Genomic DNA, 19636 nt, shown 5'->3' with positions numbered 1-19636 from the left:
CCATAAATATTGGGACATCGACACAATTCTAACATTTTTGGCTCTATACACCACCACAAGGGATTGCAAATGAAACAAACAAGACGTGCTTTAACTGCAGACTGTCAGCTTTTATTTGAGGGTATTTACATCCAAATAAGGTGAACGGTGTAGGAATTACGACAGTTTGTATATGTGCCTCCTACTTCTTAAGGGACCAAAAGTAATGGGACAATTGGCTTCTCAGCTGTTCCATGGCCAGGTGTGTGTTATTTCCTCATTACCCCAATTACAATGAACAAATAAAAGGTCCAGAGTTCATTTCAAGTGTGCTGTTTGCATTTGGAACCTGTTGCTGTTAACTGCCAGGATGAGAGCCAAAGAGCTGTCACTATCAGTGAAGCAAGCCATCATTAGGCTGAAAAAACAAAACAAACCCATCAGAGAGATAGCAAAAACATTAGGCGTGGCCAAAACAACTGTTTGGAACATTCTCAAAAAGAAGGAACGCACTGGTGAGCTCTGCAACACCAAAAGACCCGGAAGACCACGGAAAACAACTGTTGTGGATGACCGAAGAATCCTTTCCCTGGTGAAGAAAACACCCTTCACAACAGTTGGCCAGATCAAGAACACTCTCCAAGAGGTGCATGTGTGTCAACGTCAACAATCAAGAGAAGACTCCACCAGTGTGAATATAGAGGGTTCACCACAAGATGTAAACCTTTGGTGAGCCCCCAAAACAGGCAGGCCAGATTAGAGTTTGCCAAACAACATCTAAAAAAAGCCATCGCAGATCTGGAACAACATCCTATGGACAGACAAGACCAAGATCAACTTGTACCAGAGTGATGGGAAGAGAAGATTATGGAGAAGGAAAGGAACTGCTCATGATCCTAAGCATACCACCTCATCAGTGAAGCATTGTGGTGGAAGTGTCATGGCGTGGGCATGTATGGCTGCCAGTGGAACTGGTTCTCTTGTATTTATTGATGATGTGACTGCTGACAAAAAGCAGCACAGTGAATTCTGAAGTGTTTCGGGCAATATTATCTGCTCATATTCAGACAAATGCTTCAAAACTCATTGGACGGCGCTTCACAGTGCAGATGGACAACGACCCAAAGCATACTGCAAAAGAAACCAAAGAGTCTTTGAAGGGAAAGAAGTGGACTGTTTTGCAATGGCCAAGTCAATCACCTGACCTGAATCCGATTGAGCATGCATTTCACTTGCTGAAGACAAGACTGAAGGGAAAATGCCCCAAGAACAAGCAGGAACTGAAGACTGTTGCAGTAGAGGCCTGGCAGAGCATCACCAGGGTTGAAACCCGGCATCTGGTGATGTCTGTGTTCCAGACTTCAGGCTGTGATTGACTGCAAAGGATTTGCAACCAAGTATTAAAAAATATATGTTTGATTTATGTTTTTTATTCTGTCCCATTACTTTTGGTCCCTTAAAAAGTGGGAGGCACATTTGCAATCTGTTGTAATTCCTACACCGTTCACCTGATTTGGATGTAAATACCCTCAAATAAAAGCTGACAGTCTGCAGTTAAAGCACATCTTGTTTGTTTCATTTGCAATCCATTGTGGTGTATACAGCCAAAAATGTTAGAATTGTGTCGATGTCCCAATATTTATGGACCTGACTGGACCTCGTCAGGCCAGGACTCTGCAGTGTATTTACACCTACAGGCCAGTGGACACTCTTTCAATGATGAGGATGTACACATCCTGGACAGGGAGGAACGCTGGTTTGAGCGTGAAAAGGAAAGACCATCTCTGAATGGAGGAGGGGGCCTAAGGGTACATCTGTCACCATCTTACAATGCTGTGATTGCAGCCAATCCACAACTCTCTGTGAATGGTACTCATGACCACTGATCAGTGGCCTTTGATCAATTTCCATATTAATGATCATGAAACTGACCTCACGGTCCACTGTAAATCAGTGGTGTTAGTTTCAGTCAGTGTGCAAATGTCCTGTTTATACGGTTGGAAACCTGCAGTCAGCTGATGAGGAAACATTTCTCCTAATGAGAACGTCCAGATGAGCAGAATCAACTTTCTGGGATAATCCAATAACTCACACTAATACAACAAACCTCACTTTTTTTAAACTTACAATTTTTTCCTTCAGTTACAATATTCTGAACTCTGATTCCAACCCTGGTTACAGTATACACTGTGACCCTTTGGTGTGGTGAGATGCTTCTTTAAAACAAAAAGTCAAAGCCCCATACAGAATGCTTTTATTGCAAACATATTTTCCAAACAGAAATACATCTATAGAAATGAATTTCAAACACAGAGAAATGAAAACCTTTAACACTAGATGAGTTCATGCTAAACATTTTGAATCATTCAGGGACCAAAGCAGAGAGGTGAGTGTGAGCACAGTCACTATGTCACAAGTCCTGACTTTCTTGTTCCACACTGTCAGGCCCAGAGTGTAAGACCTGTATATGAAAAATAATTTAAGGAGTGAGAAAGCAGAGTAGAAAGGATAACAATCACGCCACAACCATTTCAGCACTAGGTCACCAAATAACAATAATAATAACAATGATTTTTCACAGGTCTTAGTATTAAAAGTCACATTATGAAACGTATGCACAAAGATTAGTCATATTTATTGTTTATGGTTTGGAGCACTTCCAACAGACATAAGACCAACTCATGACCTGTGGAGGTGTTTCAAGGTGATCAGGGAAACTATCATACTAAACAAAAACAAAAGTGTAGATTTAGTATGCTTGATTACAAAAAAAAAAGAAAAAAAAGAAAAAGAAAGAAAGACAAAAACAGTCTTAGTTACTGAGCCAGGAAAAAACGCATCATATATTCTGGAAAAAATAAGTATTTTAACAAAGAACCATTTGGTTCACTTTGTAAATGGGACCTTACCAAACTACAGCTTGAAATAATCAAACCATACGCTGTTATGGATTGAGGTTTTATCAAAAAGGAAATGATTTTTGACCAGAACTAACACATCAAAAACATCCAAACATTGAAGACGTTGCTATAAACTGCACCTAATGAGAAGAGAACACCACACTAGTACAACATCTCTTTGTTTTTGGACGCCTAAATAAAACAAAAAGGATCACCAAACACATAAGCCCATCGATACCACTTTTATTAATGTGCATGTGTTCACAGAAGACAAATGTATAAAAGTCTATTCTAAACATTCAGTACAAAAAAGCTATCAAATGTGAGGTCACTTTAAGAAAGCAAGTTTAGAGCAGCTTCGCTCTGTCTAAGTTTGGCTCTCATTTGAGCGATCTTCTCCTCCTGTGCCAACTCGTTAAAGTCACAGTCCATCTGCAGTGATGTGGAGGCGGCAGCTGCACCCAGGGGCTCCACCCTGCCCCTGCTACTTTGGTCAACTTCCCTGATGTCCATCTGTAGACTACCACCTCTGTCATTGTTCTCACGGGGGCCGTCTGCTTCCTCGGCAGCCAGATCCTCCTCTGGCTCCCTGTGAGGCTGAAAGCAAGCTGTTTTCAGGGGGGCCTCTGAGAGCAGCTCTCCTCTCGAACCTGCAGGACACTGGCTGCCCACTTCACACTCACTCTCAGTGGGTTTCGGCAGAAAGTGAACATCTCTTGTCCTGTGTGCGTCATCCTTCTTGTTTTCTGTATGCATTACTTTACATATGTTGTGCTTTTTCTTGGGCTTGTTGTCGCTTAGCATCGTCTAAAGGATGTACAAAAAAAGTCACAGAATTAGAGTTTAAAATAGCATTCTAGCACTAAAATACAAATGAACATAAACATAATCCAGAGGCTTATAGGAGATGCTATTCTGTCATTTAGTTCAGTTTTTTGTGGAATCTCATGAATTCCAAAAAACCCACCAAAAGCATATTATGAAATATACTTTTGGTGAACCCTAAGGCTCAATTGTTAGTCAAATAGGTTGATTACAGGCAGCAGCATGTAGCTTTACATTTGTAGGGGCCTCCTAATACATGCATGTCTATTTGCATCTTGATACTAGAGATAAGCTTGAACTTTATATTCTGTAAATTAATAATAATAACAATTATTATTTGTGGTGATTAGCACTGTCAAAGCAGTGCTAATCACATGGCGTCGAACGTTTATGGATGATCTGAAAACCATCGACATCGCTGAGATGAAGATGTAGCAGTTGCTGCTGACCAACGTCGATAGAGATCATTAGCTGCCCGATGCGCCACTTGGTGTAGGAGGAACTAAGTGCTAAGTAAGATTAGCACTGCTGCCTCAAAGCAAGAGGGTGCCTAGTTGGATTTCACCCCCTGGCCGGGTCCTTCCTGTGTTGAGTTTGCATGTTCTCCCCGGGTACCCCGGCTTCCTCCCACAGTCCAAAGACATGTAGTTAGTGGGGTCAGGTTAAATGTAAATTCCCACAGGTGTGAATTGTTGTCTGTCTCTGTGTATTGAACATAAAATTCTCACCAGATGTCGGTTCCTGGCTGAAATCAACCCCTTTCAGCAACTTGATATCACAGCAAGGCATGTAACAGAGATACCAGTCCACTGTGTCCATGTCACACTTTGTCTCTCCAAAGCTAACTTAATCATTTCTACTTCTTACATTTTCTGTTTAATACAGAGTTTGTGGATTTAAATATAACATGACCTTGTGCTGTTATATTTCTGCGGCGTGCAGCAATATAATTTCTGCATGCGCTGGACCATGTTTCTGTTACATGATGTCAGGTTGGTTTCAGATAAAGGCTGAGACCAATAATCAAGAGTTTACACCGAGTGATCAGGCTAAACTATGTGAAAAGAGAAAAGAATGGAGAGCATTTGTGTGTTTTAGGTTAATAGTAACATAAATATATTCATTATGATTCTTTTCAATGATATATAACTGTGTTAAATTGAATTTAATCATTCTCCCTTCTGGAACAGCAACAGACCGCTCTGTGTAAATATGACCTCCGCTAGACTTTTTTTAAACTGGTCGTTTTAGCAGAAAGAAAGTTGTGTTACCTTTTTCCTTTTCTTTGAAGACAAGTGGGACGTTGAAGGAGTGACAGGCTGAGAAGTCATCTGTTTCCCACGCTGACTATGGCTACGACTAGGCATTCTGATGGACAAGTAAACTTGCCCACGGTAGATGACGACAGCATCTCGACCGGTTCGCGGGGCAGAGTCCGAAGGGAATTGAGAGGTTTGACACAGAGGTGCCTTGGGAACGGTGCCCTTCAGCACCTCATGAGCTGCACGGTTTGAGGAAACAAACGACATTCGAAAAGGACCCCTTGAAGTGCGCAACTCTTTGCCCAGCACTGAGGTCATGTTATCTATTGCACTTCCTGTGTGTCTCTGGCCTTTCTTTCGTATAACTGCTGGAGAAATCCATATGCCTTCTGGAGAGTCTGCAAGATTCCTGGAGGCATTCAGTAGAGGGAGGCCCATTCTTCTGAGTACAGACTTTGGCAAGGTCGACAAAGGGATGTTTTTCACCTCAGCCTCCGCAGGGATGTAGATTTCCAAACTGCTGAGGAGATCCATGATCTGTGTACACAAATAATTTCATCAATAAGCAATCGTTTAATAAAGTGACACATAAAAAAATAGAAGAATCAGATGATGAAAACAGCCACAGACTGAAGAAAAAGCTCCACCTCAGCTTCCAGCAGTACACAATCAGGGAATGAACAAAACATGACTTTGTTGTTGGTGGAGAAACCCTTGTTGGTAAGCACAGCTGACAGATGTTTCTTATAGTTGGCCATCAGGGTTGCACACATCCCAGGAGGGATTCTGGTCAACTCTTCTTTATAGAAACTCTAAAGGTTTCTTTCTCAGGCTTCAACTCGTCTCACAGATTTTTATAGAATTGAGGTCTGGAGTCTGGGTAGGACAGCCGGGGACCTTAATGCGCTTCTTTAGCCACTCCTTTGTTGCCTGGGCAGTATGTTTTGGGTCATATCAGAAGAATCATCCACAGTGTCTAGGCAGCCACATGCAATAAACAATAAGCACTCCAAGAGCACAAACCTCAACCAAAGCCCTTTTCCATTAGTACCTACTTGGATTGACTGCTTGTCCATTAAAATCTAGTACCATCTGATGTGGATGGTCATTATCATAGCAACGCGTCCCAGCGTCCCCTTGATGTAATTGAGATGCAACACGAATGCTTAGGTCAAAAAATAAGAATATGCCAGCTGCTCATCTGTGGCTCTTTGTCAGTCCCAATAAAACAGCCCAGAGTGAACCAGTAAATTACCCTAATATAATTTTCACCATGTACCAATCACAATGTGTGCAGTACAGTAGAAGTACAGTGTGTCCATCTCTGTGCTCGAGTATGGGGATGGTGTTCCCCAAAGAGCTTGATTCTGGTTTCATGCAACTTCAGCAGTTTTCCTCAGGCCTCCTGTGAATCATTAAGATGTTCACTTTCAAAGTTCAGACAGGCCTATACATGTTCTTGATTAAGGGGACCTTGTGGGTGTTTCAATCCGTTATTGCATAGTGGATTACCAGGTATGTTTTGTTAACTGTGGCTCCAGCTTCCTTCAGGTGATTGACAAGCTTCTTGCTGATGGTCTTGTAGCCCAGTCCAGCCTTGTGCCAGTCTACAATCTTATCCACGAGGTCCTTTGGTGTTTCCCACGGTGGTGGAGATGTAGGAATGAAAGAAACTGATTCTGTGGGATCTTGTTATGTGTGCTTAATGCACAAAACAAGTTGAGAACAGAAGTATCTAATTGATTCATTTGATTGTATTCTGGCTTTGTTACAGGGGCTCAAATACTCATCTGACTTAATGACCTGCAAATAAATTCCGACTTTTATGTAATGTGCGTGTGTTTCATTTTAATAGAGAAAGAGAATATCAATGAAACTACCATAAAAATTTGAGACTGTTCTTTTTTTGGTAAGTGAACAAACAAATTCAGCAGAAGAGCAAATAATTATTCCCCCACTGTAACGTTAACATGGGAAATTCTTCTGCATTGAGTATTTTAACACTTTTTCTTAAACTAAAATGTTACAAAACTACTTTTGAACTTTAAAAGCTTAAAAGTGAAACTTTGGCATTAATACTTATGTGAAACGGCTTACACATATAAATGATGTGAATACTTGCTTGGCTAACGTCTTACCGACATTAAGCGTTATTGGACTTCCTTTCCCAGCGTACCCACAGTTTCTCTCTGGCCCATGCTGATGATACCAGATGTATACTTCCTGGCAAAGGACTTGAACAGCCATGTTTATAAAAAAAAAAAAAGGTCCTGGTGTGAAAAGTCTAACATGACGTTCGCTGAAACGCACCACCCAGTTCCGCACACCGGGATAAAACTTGCCCGTGAAAGAGACCGAGCCCGGTGTTCCTGTTAGACAGACACCATTTTGTTAGACAACAGCAGGAAAGGCTTTGTAACCAAGGACAAGTCTTAGACTGCTAATTAGCACATTTGTTTCCAAAAAGCTCGTCAACACCTGGGTGTCGTACCTCAGCTCACGTTCGAGAGGGACGAGAAACCAACTCAAACCTCAAAACGCGGAGGCGGATTTTCACAGTGCCGAAGATCGCCGTTCACGTTAAACACACACATAACATACTAGTAACATGCAAGTCAAACGCAGTAACACATACCTTAGCAAAGCAGCCCTCTCTCCCAAGACCCCGATGATTTTCACTTTGCCACAGGCGAACGGACTTCCGGGCCGAATTTCAGAATAAAACATTAATTTAGCCTAACAGCGATTTTAACTGAAACTGTAAAAAAACAACAACAATAATGATAATAATAACAATAATATTAATAATAAAAATGCTGCGTTAAAAATGCGTACTTGACATAAAAATGATAAGTGCTGAAAATAAAGGGAAGGTTTCGGAGGGTGTGTTGAGAAGTCCAGGAAGTATTTCACGAATCGTGTGTTGGCTTGCTCTTTTATGGGTGAGTGACGTCGGTGATGACGCCTAACATAAGCCTACTGTAGGGTACTTGTGCACTTCTGCCTCTTCAGTACCACGTGAAAGGGTTTTCTCCAAAGCCAGAAAGGTTATTGCCAAAAGGGGAAACCAGGCTAAGGAGAGCCACGAGTGCAAAATGAATTTAATTAATTAATTAAATAATGAAATAACGCATGCACACACTTGCACACAACCAGAGATAACTGCTAACAAAGAAACCAACAGACCCAATTTTCAACCAATCCAAACACAGAAATGTTTGCACACACATATGATTATGTGCAGAGGTCCACCCTAGAAACCAGCCTCAGATCTCCACACATGTACACATGAATGCACATACTTCTGTACACATCTGGATTAGTAAACTGATTACCAATCCAAAATTCCTAAAAATCTAAGCACAGAAATGTTTGTGCACAAATGTGATTATCCACAGAAATCAACCAATTCAGCCAACCTTAGATCTCAAAGCAGGAACACAGGAATGCACAAAGATTTCCACACATACAGAGATAGAAACTGCCAAAGAAACCACCAGAACAAAATTCCAAGCAATCCAAACACAGAAATGTTTCCACATGTTTCCTGATCATGCGTGGCCCATTCGGTGTGCCTGCGTTGAGCTCGATCCAACCTTAAAGCTCAGGATTGCAGGATTAAATGAATCCACATACATTTGCACACATACAGAGATAAACTCTTCCAAAGATACCAAATCCCAAGAAAAATAAAGAAAGAAATGGCAAATGTGAAATGATCCCACACTCACCCATTCAATTCAATTCAATTTTATTTATATAGCGCCAAATCACAACAACAGTCGCCTCAAGGTGCTTTATATTGTACAGTAGATCGTACAATAATAGACACAGAGAAAAAAACAGCAATCATATGACCCCCTATGAGCAAGCACTTTGGTGACAGTGGGAAGGAAAAACTCCCTTTTAACAGGAAGAAACCTCCAGCAGAACCAGGCTCAGGGAGGGGCGCAGCCATCTGCTGCGACCAGTTGGGGTGAGAGAAGGAAAACAGGATAAATGGTATGGTGGACCAGAGTCAGCGTGCAGCCCGAGTCCACATTACCTATCCCGCCTCCATCCACGGGACTCTCGACTGACGTGTCCTAGTCGTTCACATCTCCAGCACTCCATCCCCATTGCTTGTGTGGCTTGCAGTGAGTGGAGTGCATTGTCCATAGCCACTGGGACCTGCAATGACACAGACCCAGAGCTGCCTCCCTAGAGTTGGGACTGGCTGACCTGCCACTGGTCCTCCAGTGTGAGTTCCAGTTGGTCAAGTATCAACCAAGGGACATCTTTAAAGCAGACCCTGTTAGGATTAAAATGATTAAATAAAGATGTTTTTTTTTTTATGATTTTCATATACACATCACATATGCTCATTATGGGTTGGTGCTGCATGATTTTGAAGGTCAGAAACTTCATTCAGTGCTATGACTGAATTGAAATATTGAGACTGATGTAGAGCGCAGAGGGTCTTTTTGTAGCATGTATACACATCACACCACATAAAAGTCAGGCTATTTTGTGGACCAAAGAACTCCAAACAAAATGTCCAGAAATTAAATAATTAATAGAATCAGAATTAATTATCGAGGCAGGGAGGTGTTTTTCTGTCTCTGTCATTCCAGGAAAAGGAGCAGATACGAGGTTGAACCTGAGCAGAGAGGAGACTCGAAGGGAGACAACGGGACTGCCACAATGCTGCCAGAAGAAGATAGTCATAATAAAATTTGTTATTGTTGGGGTATAAAACTGTGGGCCCCGTTTCAGGCTCATCCTTTTGTGTGAAGACAGACGGCTAATTTAACAGAGAGATCCAAGGCTGTAACTTGTAATTTCAACTGCAGAAGCAAATTAAATCTTTTTTTTCAACGACAGGTATTTTCTTCTGTACTCCCTTCGGGAAAAACTAAACATGACAAACCTCACCATTGCAAAGTTGAGGGCCACCATCTGGGCCTCCCAAGGACCGCTCCTCAGCCGGCCACTGGCATGCTTCAACCATGTCCTCCACGAAGGCATAACAAGTGGGACTGGGGGGATTGACAGCCGAGCTGGCAAGGAAAGTGTGACCAGCACAAGCACTCGGCCTGGTCCTACAGCCAGTCAAGCTGCTGGTGATGCACTGCTGTCTGATCCTGATGCATAGTGGCTCCAGAAGCATACTGGCCAGAGTTTCCAAAGGCTGAACCCGCTGCTCCACTCCTCTACCTGCAGCTGACCGTCTTTACTCACACCATGCCACACATGACTTTAATGTACATCATTAATTGAAATTAGGGCAACCCCTCACAGTTGTTAATTCAGTAATGTTTTTGATGAACCTACTGAGATGTGTAAAATGTATAAGAGTGAAAACAGTCTGTCCTCCTGTAATCAGGAATGTACTGATGGTTGCAGAGTTTAAATGCATGTTTAAATCCTTCCTTCAATTACAGTGCATTTAATGGTAATAAAAAGCAGACAATGAATTATGACACTGTGTTCATTTGCAAAAAGAAATCACTGTACACACTGTGATCCACACACAATTGAACTGTAATTAATGTATGTTACAGATAACAGACAAGAAAACAGCAAGAAGGCAAGTTTTAAATAAATGTTCATTTAGTGGAAATGGAATGAAATAAATCATAAATACATATTTTAATCAAAAACATGAAGAAACCTAAAACTGATGGTCACATGTTTCCAACAGAAGTCAGAGATGTCTGCTTCACTGCGTCCAATTCAGAACAACTATGTTTCATACCATTTGTAAATATCCACTTTGTAAAGACAAAGCTTACACTGTCTGTCCTGATTCAGTACATATTAGGCTGTGTTTGGAAAACAAATGAAAACATAAGTAATGTATAGGATGCAGCTTACAAGCTGAACTGGAACAGAGTGATTTAATCTATTATTCAAAAGTGAAGAATTAAGGTTTACAAACAAAAAAGTGCATCACTGAGCAGATACATGCTATTGCATTGTTCTACACAGCACAAGGTAAACCATAGCAAATTTAACTATAAATCATATAACTCTGTTTACAAAAATATTGTGATTCAGTTTAAAAATGTAAATTAAATAATACAGTATTCAATTAAAACCTTTGTGTAACTATAAATAGCAGAAAGACAACGATTCAAATATTGAAACTCTTTTGTAAGAAAATAAATATTCATTTAAAATGTTTAATTAATGACAGCAACAGTTTCCCATTGTGTTGCATAACCACTTTTTTAAACAACCCCTTCATTTCACCTTCATTTTAGGTTGGAAATACTGCCCCCATCACATGACCTGAAGAAGCCTCAGAGGTGAAACATCTTCACAAACCTAATGGAGTCCAGTTATCTCCTTGTATGTAAAGAGACACTTACTGGCAGGAACTGATGGAAAAACCAGGAATTTAGTAAAACTGCTGATTCAATCTGCGATAAGTCTGGAAACCATTACACGAAACCTTTCTGCACATCATTCATCAATAATGAATAACATAGACTCTATAGACTAATGCATTAATGAGATATGTAAATTACTACACCATTATAGGTTGCTAGCTTTTTATCTGTGCGTACTAACAATCGTCATGGAGCTCTGTAAATAAAGAATAGAGCAGCCATTAAAAACAAAGAAGAAAAATAATTATAAGAACTTGATCAGTTATCTCTTTGGTTACTTTTTTAAAAAATAAAGATAATTTCTCAGTTTTAGCATTCGATGTAAACTTTAAAATAATCTTATTAATAAAAGGTTATAGTTTATGTTTAAACTGGTACAGTGTCCACATCACTGCAGATCCTGTCCTAGTTTGCCTATCAGTCTCCTGCTCCCCTCTCTCAGGGAAAGATTTCCCTGAGATACTTGATACCACTTAGGGCAGGGGTGTAGAACTCCAGGCCTCCAGCACCAGTGTCCTGCAGGTTTTAGATAACACTCTGGGTCAACACACCTGAATCAAATGATTAGTTCATTACCAGGCTTCTGGAAAACTTCCAAGACATGTTGAGGAGGTCATTAAGCCATTTAAATCAGCTGTGTTGGATCAAGGTCACATCTAAAACCTGCAGGATGCCGGCCCTCGAGGCCTGGAGTTCGACACCTGTGACTTAGAGTAACAACTCATCCAGCAGAACACCATATCTTCAGATTTGGAAATACTAGTTCTTCTTAATACGGCTTCAATTTTGTCTGTGAATCGCTCCAGTGGGAGCTTATTAGGGTAGCCCAAATAAGTCAAAAGATATAGAGCAAAAACAAATGTCCATTAAAGAGGGCATAAATGAATAGGCTGGTTCTCAGAAGGATATACATACATTTTTGTGAGTTTTTGAAATTTCCACATAAATGTGATCCTCTGCCTCTCAAAAAAGCAAACAAAATGCAAAGTGTAGCAAATATGATACAAATGAAAACTGCTAAAAGCAAATTAATATTTTTTTTCCTGAAGGTATTTCATGGTTCAGGATTTAAATGGTAAAGTTTCATGTTTGTAAATACTCTGTGTGTGTAATGATATCACATTATAGCCTATTGGACAAGTAAAAAGCCAGCATTGATGTATATGTGTGGTTGGGTCCATGGAACATAAACTCACTTTGAGTCTCAGAAAGTGAATGTGCATGAGGAGGTGCCATTTTTGAGTCCATTAATCGATGAACTTTATAAGGACATGTGTGTGCTAAAAATACTGGACATTTTCAATCAGCTCACTTTTCTCTTCATTAGTTGCAACGCTGCCTCTTTCTCTGTCAGGTAATCTTTGAGTCTTTTGATCCGTTCCTGTCTTTTAAGTTCATCACAGTCCGTGGACGTTGTTGACAAAATGTTACTATAGCCCTCATGGGCAACACAGTTCTGCTTGTTTGTGACTTTTCCACAGCTCATCATTCCATCTTTTCGAGGAACCTTTGCTCTTCCCCCTTTTTTACTCACCTGCTCTGCTGTAAAGTCCCACTTGTCTAGCTCTTCTAGCCTTGCCCTGGACTTGACTGCAGGATCCAGAGTAGTGGGCATGCAACATGGACACACAGTGCGTTTCCTGGTCCGTCCTATTCTCCTTGTGTTTCTGCTGAGATCCAACCAAGTCTGAGTCTGAAGATGGGCATCTGCATACTGTGATTGTGAGATACTGCCTTCATTTGTGGTAGGGACATCCTCACCAACTTGTTCCAAACAATCTGTCTCTTGCTTACTTTTACAGTCACATGATGCTCTGTTGTGTGAACTTTGACCTGAAAAGAACTTCTGTTTCCAAGGAAAAGGAGGTTTCTGGTCCAGTTTGACATGAGAACATCTGAGAGCTCCAACACCTGTGTCAGGTGATGGTGGTAATTCCTTTCCAGTTTGTACTTTTACTCTTGGGATATCAGTATGACCACTGTTCATATTGGTTTCTTCTGAACCGCTACCTTCATATCGAAAAACATCTACCACTGGTTCCTCATTATCCTCCACTGACTTAATGGAGTCTATGTGCAGCAAATTTGCAGGCACAGACTCAACTGATGGTTCATCAACCCTCTGAAGGCAAAGTTTAAGTTCAGCTGTTATCCCAAATATCTGCCTCAGCAGGTGGTCAGACACTTTGCGAGGCTTTGGTGTCACTGACTCAGGATTTGTAGAGCCCTGCAAATAGGGAAATATAAAATAAAATACCATTATCAAACATTAAGCAAATGATCCAAGTACATTTAGTAGCTGTTTATGGGAACTTTTACTAGGCGGTCCAAAGAGAGGTCACTGCAAGAGAAGGAGGCCATCATTATTAAAGAGATGGCTAAAACTCTAGTGGTCAAATCAACAATCTGGTACATTCTTAAAAGAAGCAATGTACTAGCAACACCAAAGGTCTGAAAGACTACAGAAGACAACTAAAATGAATTCTTTCCATGGCTGAGAAAAAACCCACTCACAACATGCAGCACTGTGTTGGCTAGCAATGTCACCTCACAGGACGAGATGACCTGAGGTTCCTGGTTTATGCTGGGGCCTTTGTGTGCTGTGTGCATGTTCCTTCCTCCCACCGTCCACAGACATGCATGTCAGGTTAATTGTTGATTCTAAACTACCCATGAATGTGAGGTTGATAAAGTGCTTGAAGTGTAAAAAATAAAGTAATGCATTTAATGCATGGTTAAAAATGTGGCTTGTACTCTAAAGTCAAAATTGCTCTTAAAGAGGTTGGAATGTCATTGTCAAGGTCTACAAGGTCTTCAGAGGGTTTACAACAAGGTGCCACTGGTTACTTTTAAGAAGAGAAAGTCCAGATTATATTTAGAAAACATCTGAAAAGAACCTGCTTAGGCAGATGCCACCTGTCAAACATGGTGGAGGCAATACTAAAGCTAAAGTATGGTTGCCAGTGCTACCAGGTCAAAGTATTTGCTGATTATTTGCCTGCTCAGAGACATAATGGGATGAATCTGAGCTGCACAGGGCTGTACACTCTGCTCAGATTCAGCCAAATGCTGTGAAGCTTAATAGGTAGCACGTTCCAGTGTAAACAACAGTTAATGCAATACTGAAAGCTGAAAGTCTGCACTTTAATCACATGTTAATGAAAACTGACTACGGTGCTGTACAGAAACAAAATTACAAAAAAGGAAAAAGAAAATAAATCCACGTTTTTCTATCATCCACGCTTCAGAAAATAAATACTCATTTTGTACATTACACAAGAAAACCGACAAGGTTAAGAGGCTGAACTTTCAAACTAACACTGGTGTGATCAGAAATACTCACCAGACAGAAAACAATACAAAAAACAATTACAAACAAATAAACTTGAATTATCCTTCAAAAAAACATAGACCAAACCACAGATCTGTAATGATTAGCTGCAGACCTACGTGAAATGTTATATTATCTAGTCTACAATCACACCTTAAAGGGATTTTTATTAAAACACTAACAAGTCCCAGAAGCATCAGAACTAGCCTTACCTCAGTTATCTGACTGTTGCTCTCTGTTTCACAGCTGCTGCTGGCCTCTGTTGGGCTTTCTGCTTTTGCATCAACCTCTACGTCTTGCAGCTGCTGGGCAGAGGTGCTGTGAAGCACGTCTGAGCCACAAACACACGTTTCATTTCTATCTGACGTGTCCTGGCCGGCTTTTGCTCCTCTCAAAGCCATGTTTGAAGTTGTGCAGCATGGTGAGCAGGACTCTGACTTGGGTGGAATATATGATACAAATATGACATTGTCTTCATCCAGATGAGAGACCGCAGGCATGTTAACTGCTTGTTGAGGTGACTCATCATCGTCACATAGATCAATCACCTCATCTGACTCCCTTTGCGTTCTAACATCTTGACTTGTTACAGCTGACTGAAGAAACTGTTGTAAAGAAGAAGATGGTGGAAGAATGCTTTTGCTGAGTTCAGACACTTTAGTTGTTGTTGTGGTCTTAGATAGCGGGGTGCACCGTTTAGCTACAAAGAACACCTTGCCATTGCACATGACCAAAGCATTTTCTTGCCCTTGTGCACCATTGTCCTGACTCAGCTGAGAGGCTGTTTTTCTGAAGGTGCTGAGCTGTGTGGAAGAATTTTCTCTCTGTGCGATTGCTTGAAGAATCTCTGAAGTTACAGACAGACAGTTAAGAGGTTTTATATTTGGACCTGATGAACAATCCACTTCTTCTATCACCCAGCGTGTGGGGCTGTCGGGCCTTTGTGAAACCTTTGGAATCAGTTTTAACTGTTGTGTTCTTTGCTTTGGGTGAAATCCATAAGAAGTCAGTGTTGATGCATTGGAAAACATTCGGACTGAGTGTGGAGCGGTGTCCGTTGGCAGAGTCCCGCCTTGATTTATAGTGGTGACAGGAGTAACATACACTACACTGGGTAATGCAGACCCCGAGGAGGAGCTGGCAGAAGAAGTAAAAATCTGTTTCTGGATAGCTGCAGGGAGTCTGCATGCTGGAACGGTCTGGACTTGTGCATTGGGGGGAATCTGAAGATACTGTCCTCTCGGGAGTGCTGGAGATTTCACAGTAACTGGGAGCGGATTAAAAAGTTTTACTGGCATTCCAGATTTTTCTTTAAAAGTTGCCACTGATGGAACTTCAGCCATTGAATTAACAGTCTGCTGCTGCAGCGAATGGTTGTTGACTGAATGTACACGGTTGGACAAGACATTCATAACTGAAACCTGCTTCCTGATTATTTGCTGAGAGACAGAAGAACTCAAAGCTGTATCTGTGACCATGTTCACAGGTGCTGAGTTGATATTTATGGTAACAGCCTCCTGGGAAATTGGGTCCCTTTTAGTCTTACTTGTCTGTGGTTGGAAAAACTGTCTGTTCACCATTTGGACAGGAATCAGTTTCATGATGTTCTTTCCATCAGCTCCAATTGCAGGCATTGCCTGGTAGAAGACACCTCGGCCACTGAGAGAACGGAAGGAAGAACGGAATTAAAACAAATATAAATATATGAATTTTATACAGTTATGACTTTATTATGTTGAACTCTAACACCTCCAAACAGTACAGACCTAAACCTTTACCAGAGTGGCAGAGAGTCCACTTATCTGATTTCCTTTGTTGAATTTGTGACAGTTGCCTGCATTTCTAAGCCAATATTAGTTGTATTACTCGCTCTTGTTGCTTAGAGTGGATGGAAGGCTTTAAGCAGGCACTCGGGAGCATACGTAGGTGTCACATGCATTAAAGAAGAAATTCATCCCCACTCTTTTACAAAGAAGTTATTCCACCAGCATAATTAGAGGCAACAGAGTATCTGATGCTGTATTTTTTTTTCTATTGGAAAAATAAAATGAGGTACATTCTCGTACTATTTTTACTGTTTTCCCAAAATTCTTAATTTTTGCTTTACTCCTAATAACTGGGAAGAGCTGATATACTGCAATGGGAGATTAATTATATTTCTTTTAATAATCAAGGGGTAACACTTTATAACATGACCCGCGAATAAGGCGCAAGTACCCAGTGTGTCCCAGGGTGTCATTTGCAGGTAACAAGTTATTGTGTGTTATTTTATTATTGTTTCCTGTAAAAAACGTGTTACACGGAAATACAGGATACTTGCGGTCTAACAATGTAATTATTTTATAGTTTCCTGCAAAAACCTGACTCGGTACACGAAACTGCATGTAAGTACAGGGTACTTGTGCCTTATTCGCGGTTACCATCAAGGGTACATTACAACTGACAAGGTGTGCAGTACACAAAGGTACACATATTTAAATACTGTTTCAAACAAGTTAATAAGAACTTTAAAACTTTAATGTGGGACTATATGAATGACAGATATCGATCTCATATTTTGTAAGATTAGCTCATTGCAATTAATAATAATGATTAGAATATTTATAATTAGTATTAATATATTTAGTATCTAATCCCATCTAACAGCAAACTGAACCAGCCTATGATTTCTTATTCGGAGGCATCATTAGTGTTGTCATGACTCCCGTTATGTTTAAAAGAATAAACCATCAATAAGGGACTGGGAGGCACTGAACCATCAAACCACAGTACCTGTAAATCGTATCCATCTGTCCTCTGGTGAAAAGACGAACGCTTGAATGCAATTTTTAGCTGCCGTAACGAAAAATGACATTAAACTAAATTAGATACATGATTATTGGTGTGAGCTCCGTTTACACGATAGCTATTGGTAACGTCCAAACACCATCGTAGCCTCAGCGCTTGAAAGCCTTGGTCCAAATGTGTAATCGCCGCTATTAACCTCCGAATACTCTCGTTTAATTGCCATTAAAATGTTTTGACTGCACATTTTTCGCCCTGGTGCCTTTCATCAATAGACGTAATACGTTGGAATCTCTTTTCCATCATTTCAGTTCTTCTGTCACATTGTTTCCGGTTTCCTACGAGGTTGTGTTCAACGTAGCAAGCCGGTTTTAAGTTTGTGTTGATTGTGTTTGTTTGTTTTAATCGCAGACTCTGACTTTAGGTTGAATATAGTGGTGTTCTGTCGTGTTTTAGCAGGGTTCATTATTCTTATTATTTACTATTATTTATTTTTCACGCAACACAAGACGAGTTAAATATTGTTAGCCTTTGTGGCTTTTGAACTGTCCCTTTTTTTTACCAACTTCCGCTTGGCCACTTCCGGTTCCGTTTTGTGATATATATATATATATATATATATATATATATATTTTTTTTTCTTATATATTAAGTGTGTTTGATATTTAGATAACCTGTCCTGAAGAGGCACATTTCTGAACGTAACACATGGTGGAGATGGGCTCTGGCTCCTTTAAACATGACACCCAATGTTGTCAGTGGGTTTTGGGATTGGTGTTAATTAATTTTGCAGTGTACATTTTGGTAAACCATATCACCCCATGACAAATTTATAAATACACTGACGCAAGTAGTGGGAAAAATAGACAAGGAAATGTAAAAAGGGAGGAACACAGGATGCTCCAGCAACATGGAACATAGAGTAGAAAAATCAAAGTTATGATGCAGGACAACCAGGTCAAGCTTGAACTTCACTGCTTTAAAAAAAAAAAAAGAAAAGGAAAGAAACTCCTAAATCAATGTCGGATCTTTATGAGTAAAATATTCAGCTGTTTTTGCTGATGTCAGTCTGCATTGTTAATATGGAAATCTAGTGAACTATATTCATTTTGTGTCATCGTGTAGTTATATAACAATTTTTTAAAATGCTGTTTTCAAGAGCTCAAAGTAAAAAGCTTGTGCCCCCCCCCCACAGGGACTAACATTTTGTTTTAAAGTTTGGAGATGATCTAATGGAAGCTAACACTTATCCTAATTGACCTGTTTCTTTACATTTTTTTTAAGATCAACTTTGACCTTGGGAACTAATGATGAAGATCAAGGTCAAATGCCAACCTAGGTACTCATGTGCCCCAAAGCCTAGTATATTGTTGTTGTTGGAAGACAATCCATAAAAATTCTAAAGAACAACATTTTTACAGATTTTAACATTTGGTTGACCTTGACCTGAGTCAAACCAGCCCCATCTGTTATTGGTATCTACCTTCACACAAAATCGAAAAATGAACAGTGGATGCTAGACTGCTAACAGATAGACAGACAAAGGTTAGATTCTAATAATTATTTGTTAATTAGAAACATATCCGCTTTCTAGGAACATTGGCTCATCATCTGTCATTTGTTCTATCGGAAGTTTCCATTCCATTTCTAGTAATAATAATTATAACTCAGCTGAGTGAAAGCATCTGCATCAGCAGCTTTATTATTTCAGTATACAATTTATTTCCTGACATGGAAGTGTATAGATCACATAGAACAGTAGTAAAATAACATTTTAAAAGGCCTGAAGGTTCCAGTTTAAAACCCATATTTTCTGTAAAAATATGAGTATAAAAGCATGTCTATATGTCTTAGCCCTGTGAAAGATTAGTGACCTGTCCTAGGCTTACCCTCCCTCTCCTGTGACCGCTGGGATTGGATGAGAGGAAGAAAATTGGATGGATGGATGTACTAACAGCTGTTGTACATCTGTGGAGTGCTTTGTGGGAAATTCAGTAAATTATGAGGTGTAAATACCAAGTGTGAAGCACAGGTTTTGCACAGGGGAGTTAAATACAAATCTCATCCACATTTTTGCAAAACTTCAACTGTGGTGAAAAATTATCTTCATCAAAATTATTCAGCTGAAATGTTCCTGATGCAAATAAGGACAAAGTTACTGACGCCCCTTGAGCCTGTGAT

At 40.2% G+C, this 19636-nt stretch overlaps 3 protein-coding genes across 6 annotated transcripts in view; 1 reads left to right on the top strand and 2 right to left on the bottom strand.

The window, feature by feature from the left end:
• LOC148096963 (uncharacterized) overlaps positions 1-19636 on the top strand; it is a 95831-nt gene that overhangs the window by 26291 nt on the left and 49904 nt on the right. The gene's annotated exons all lie outside the window — the stretch shown is intronic.
• LOC102796699 (uncharacterized) lies at positions 2223-7659 on the bottom strand. 4 transcript variants are annotated; one of them, XM_035913611.2, is made up of 4 exons: positions 7602-7650; positions 7105-7335; positions 4976-5503; positions 2223-3686 (listed from the first exon to the last, which is right to left on the bottom strand). In XM_035913611.2, the coding sequence occupies exons 2-4, from the start codon at positions 7108-7110 to the stop codon at positions 3213-3215; spliced, it is 1008 nt and encodes a 335-aa protein (XP_035769504.2). In that variant the 5' UTR covers positions 7111-7335; positions 7602-7650; the 3' UTR covers positions 2223-3212. The 4 variants fall into 4 exon arrangements, with proteins under 4 accessions (XP_035769504.2, XP_006804334.2, XP_006804335.2 ...); XM_006804271.3 differs by lacking the exon at positions 7602-7650 and adding an exon at positions 7458-7585; XM_006804272.2 differs by lacking the exon at positions 7105-7335 and having other exon boundaries at positions 7602-7659.
• On the bottom strand, positions 11948-17771 carry lrif1 (ligand dependent nuclear receptor interacting factor 1). Its single transcript, XM_006804273.3, has 3 exons — positions 17444-17771; positions 14884-16330; positions 11948-13567 (listed from the first exon to the last, which is right to left on the bottom strand). Exons 1-3 carry the CDS (start codon positions 17458-17460, stop codon positions 12644-12646), a joined length of 2388 nt encoding a protein of 795 aa, XP_006804336.2. The 5' UTR covers positions 17461-17771; the 3' UTR covers positions 11948-12643.

This window comes from Neolamprologus brichardi, chromosome 20 (genome assembly GCF_056152115.1).
Source record: "Neolamprologus brichardi isolate AB-2024 chromosome 20, ASM5615211v1, whole genome shotgun sequence".
In the NCBI taxonomy this organism is placed as follows: domain Eukaryota; kingdom Metazoa; phylum Chordata; class Actinopteri; order Cichliformes; family Cichlidae; genus Neolamprologus; species Neolamprologus brichardi.
This window is presented reverse-complemented; position numbering and strand designations above follow the sequence as displayed.

Bases quoted from the DNA above. Each gene is read 5' to 3' on its own strand.
- LOC102796699 (XM_035913611.2), bottom strand. The intron at 3,687-4,975 runs GTAACACAACTT...TACATCCTTTAG, and splicing joins CTTCAAAGAAAAGGAAAAAG to ACGATGCTAAGCGACAACAA.
- lrif1 (XM_006804273.3), bottom strand. The intron at 13,568-14,883 runs GTAAGGCTAGTT...CCCTATTTGCAG, and splicing joins GCAACAGTCAGATAACTGAG to GGCTCTACAAATCCTGAGTC.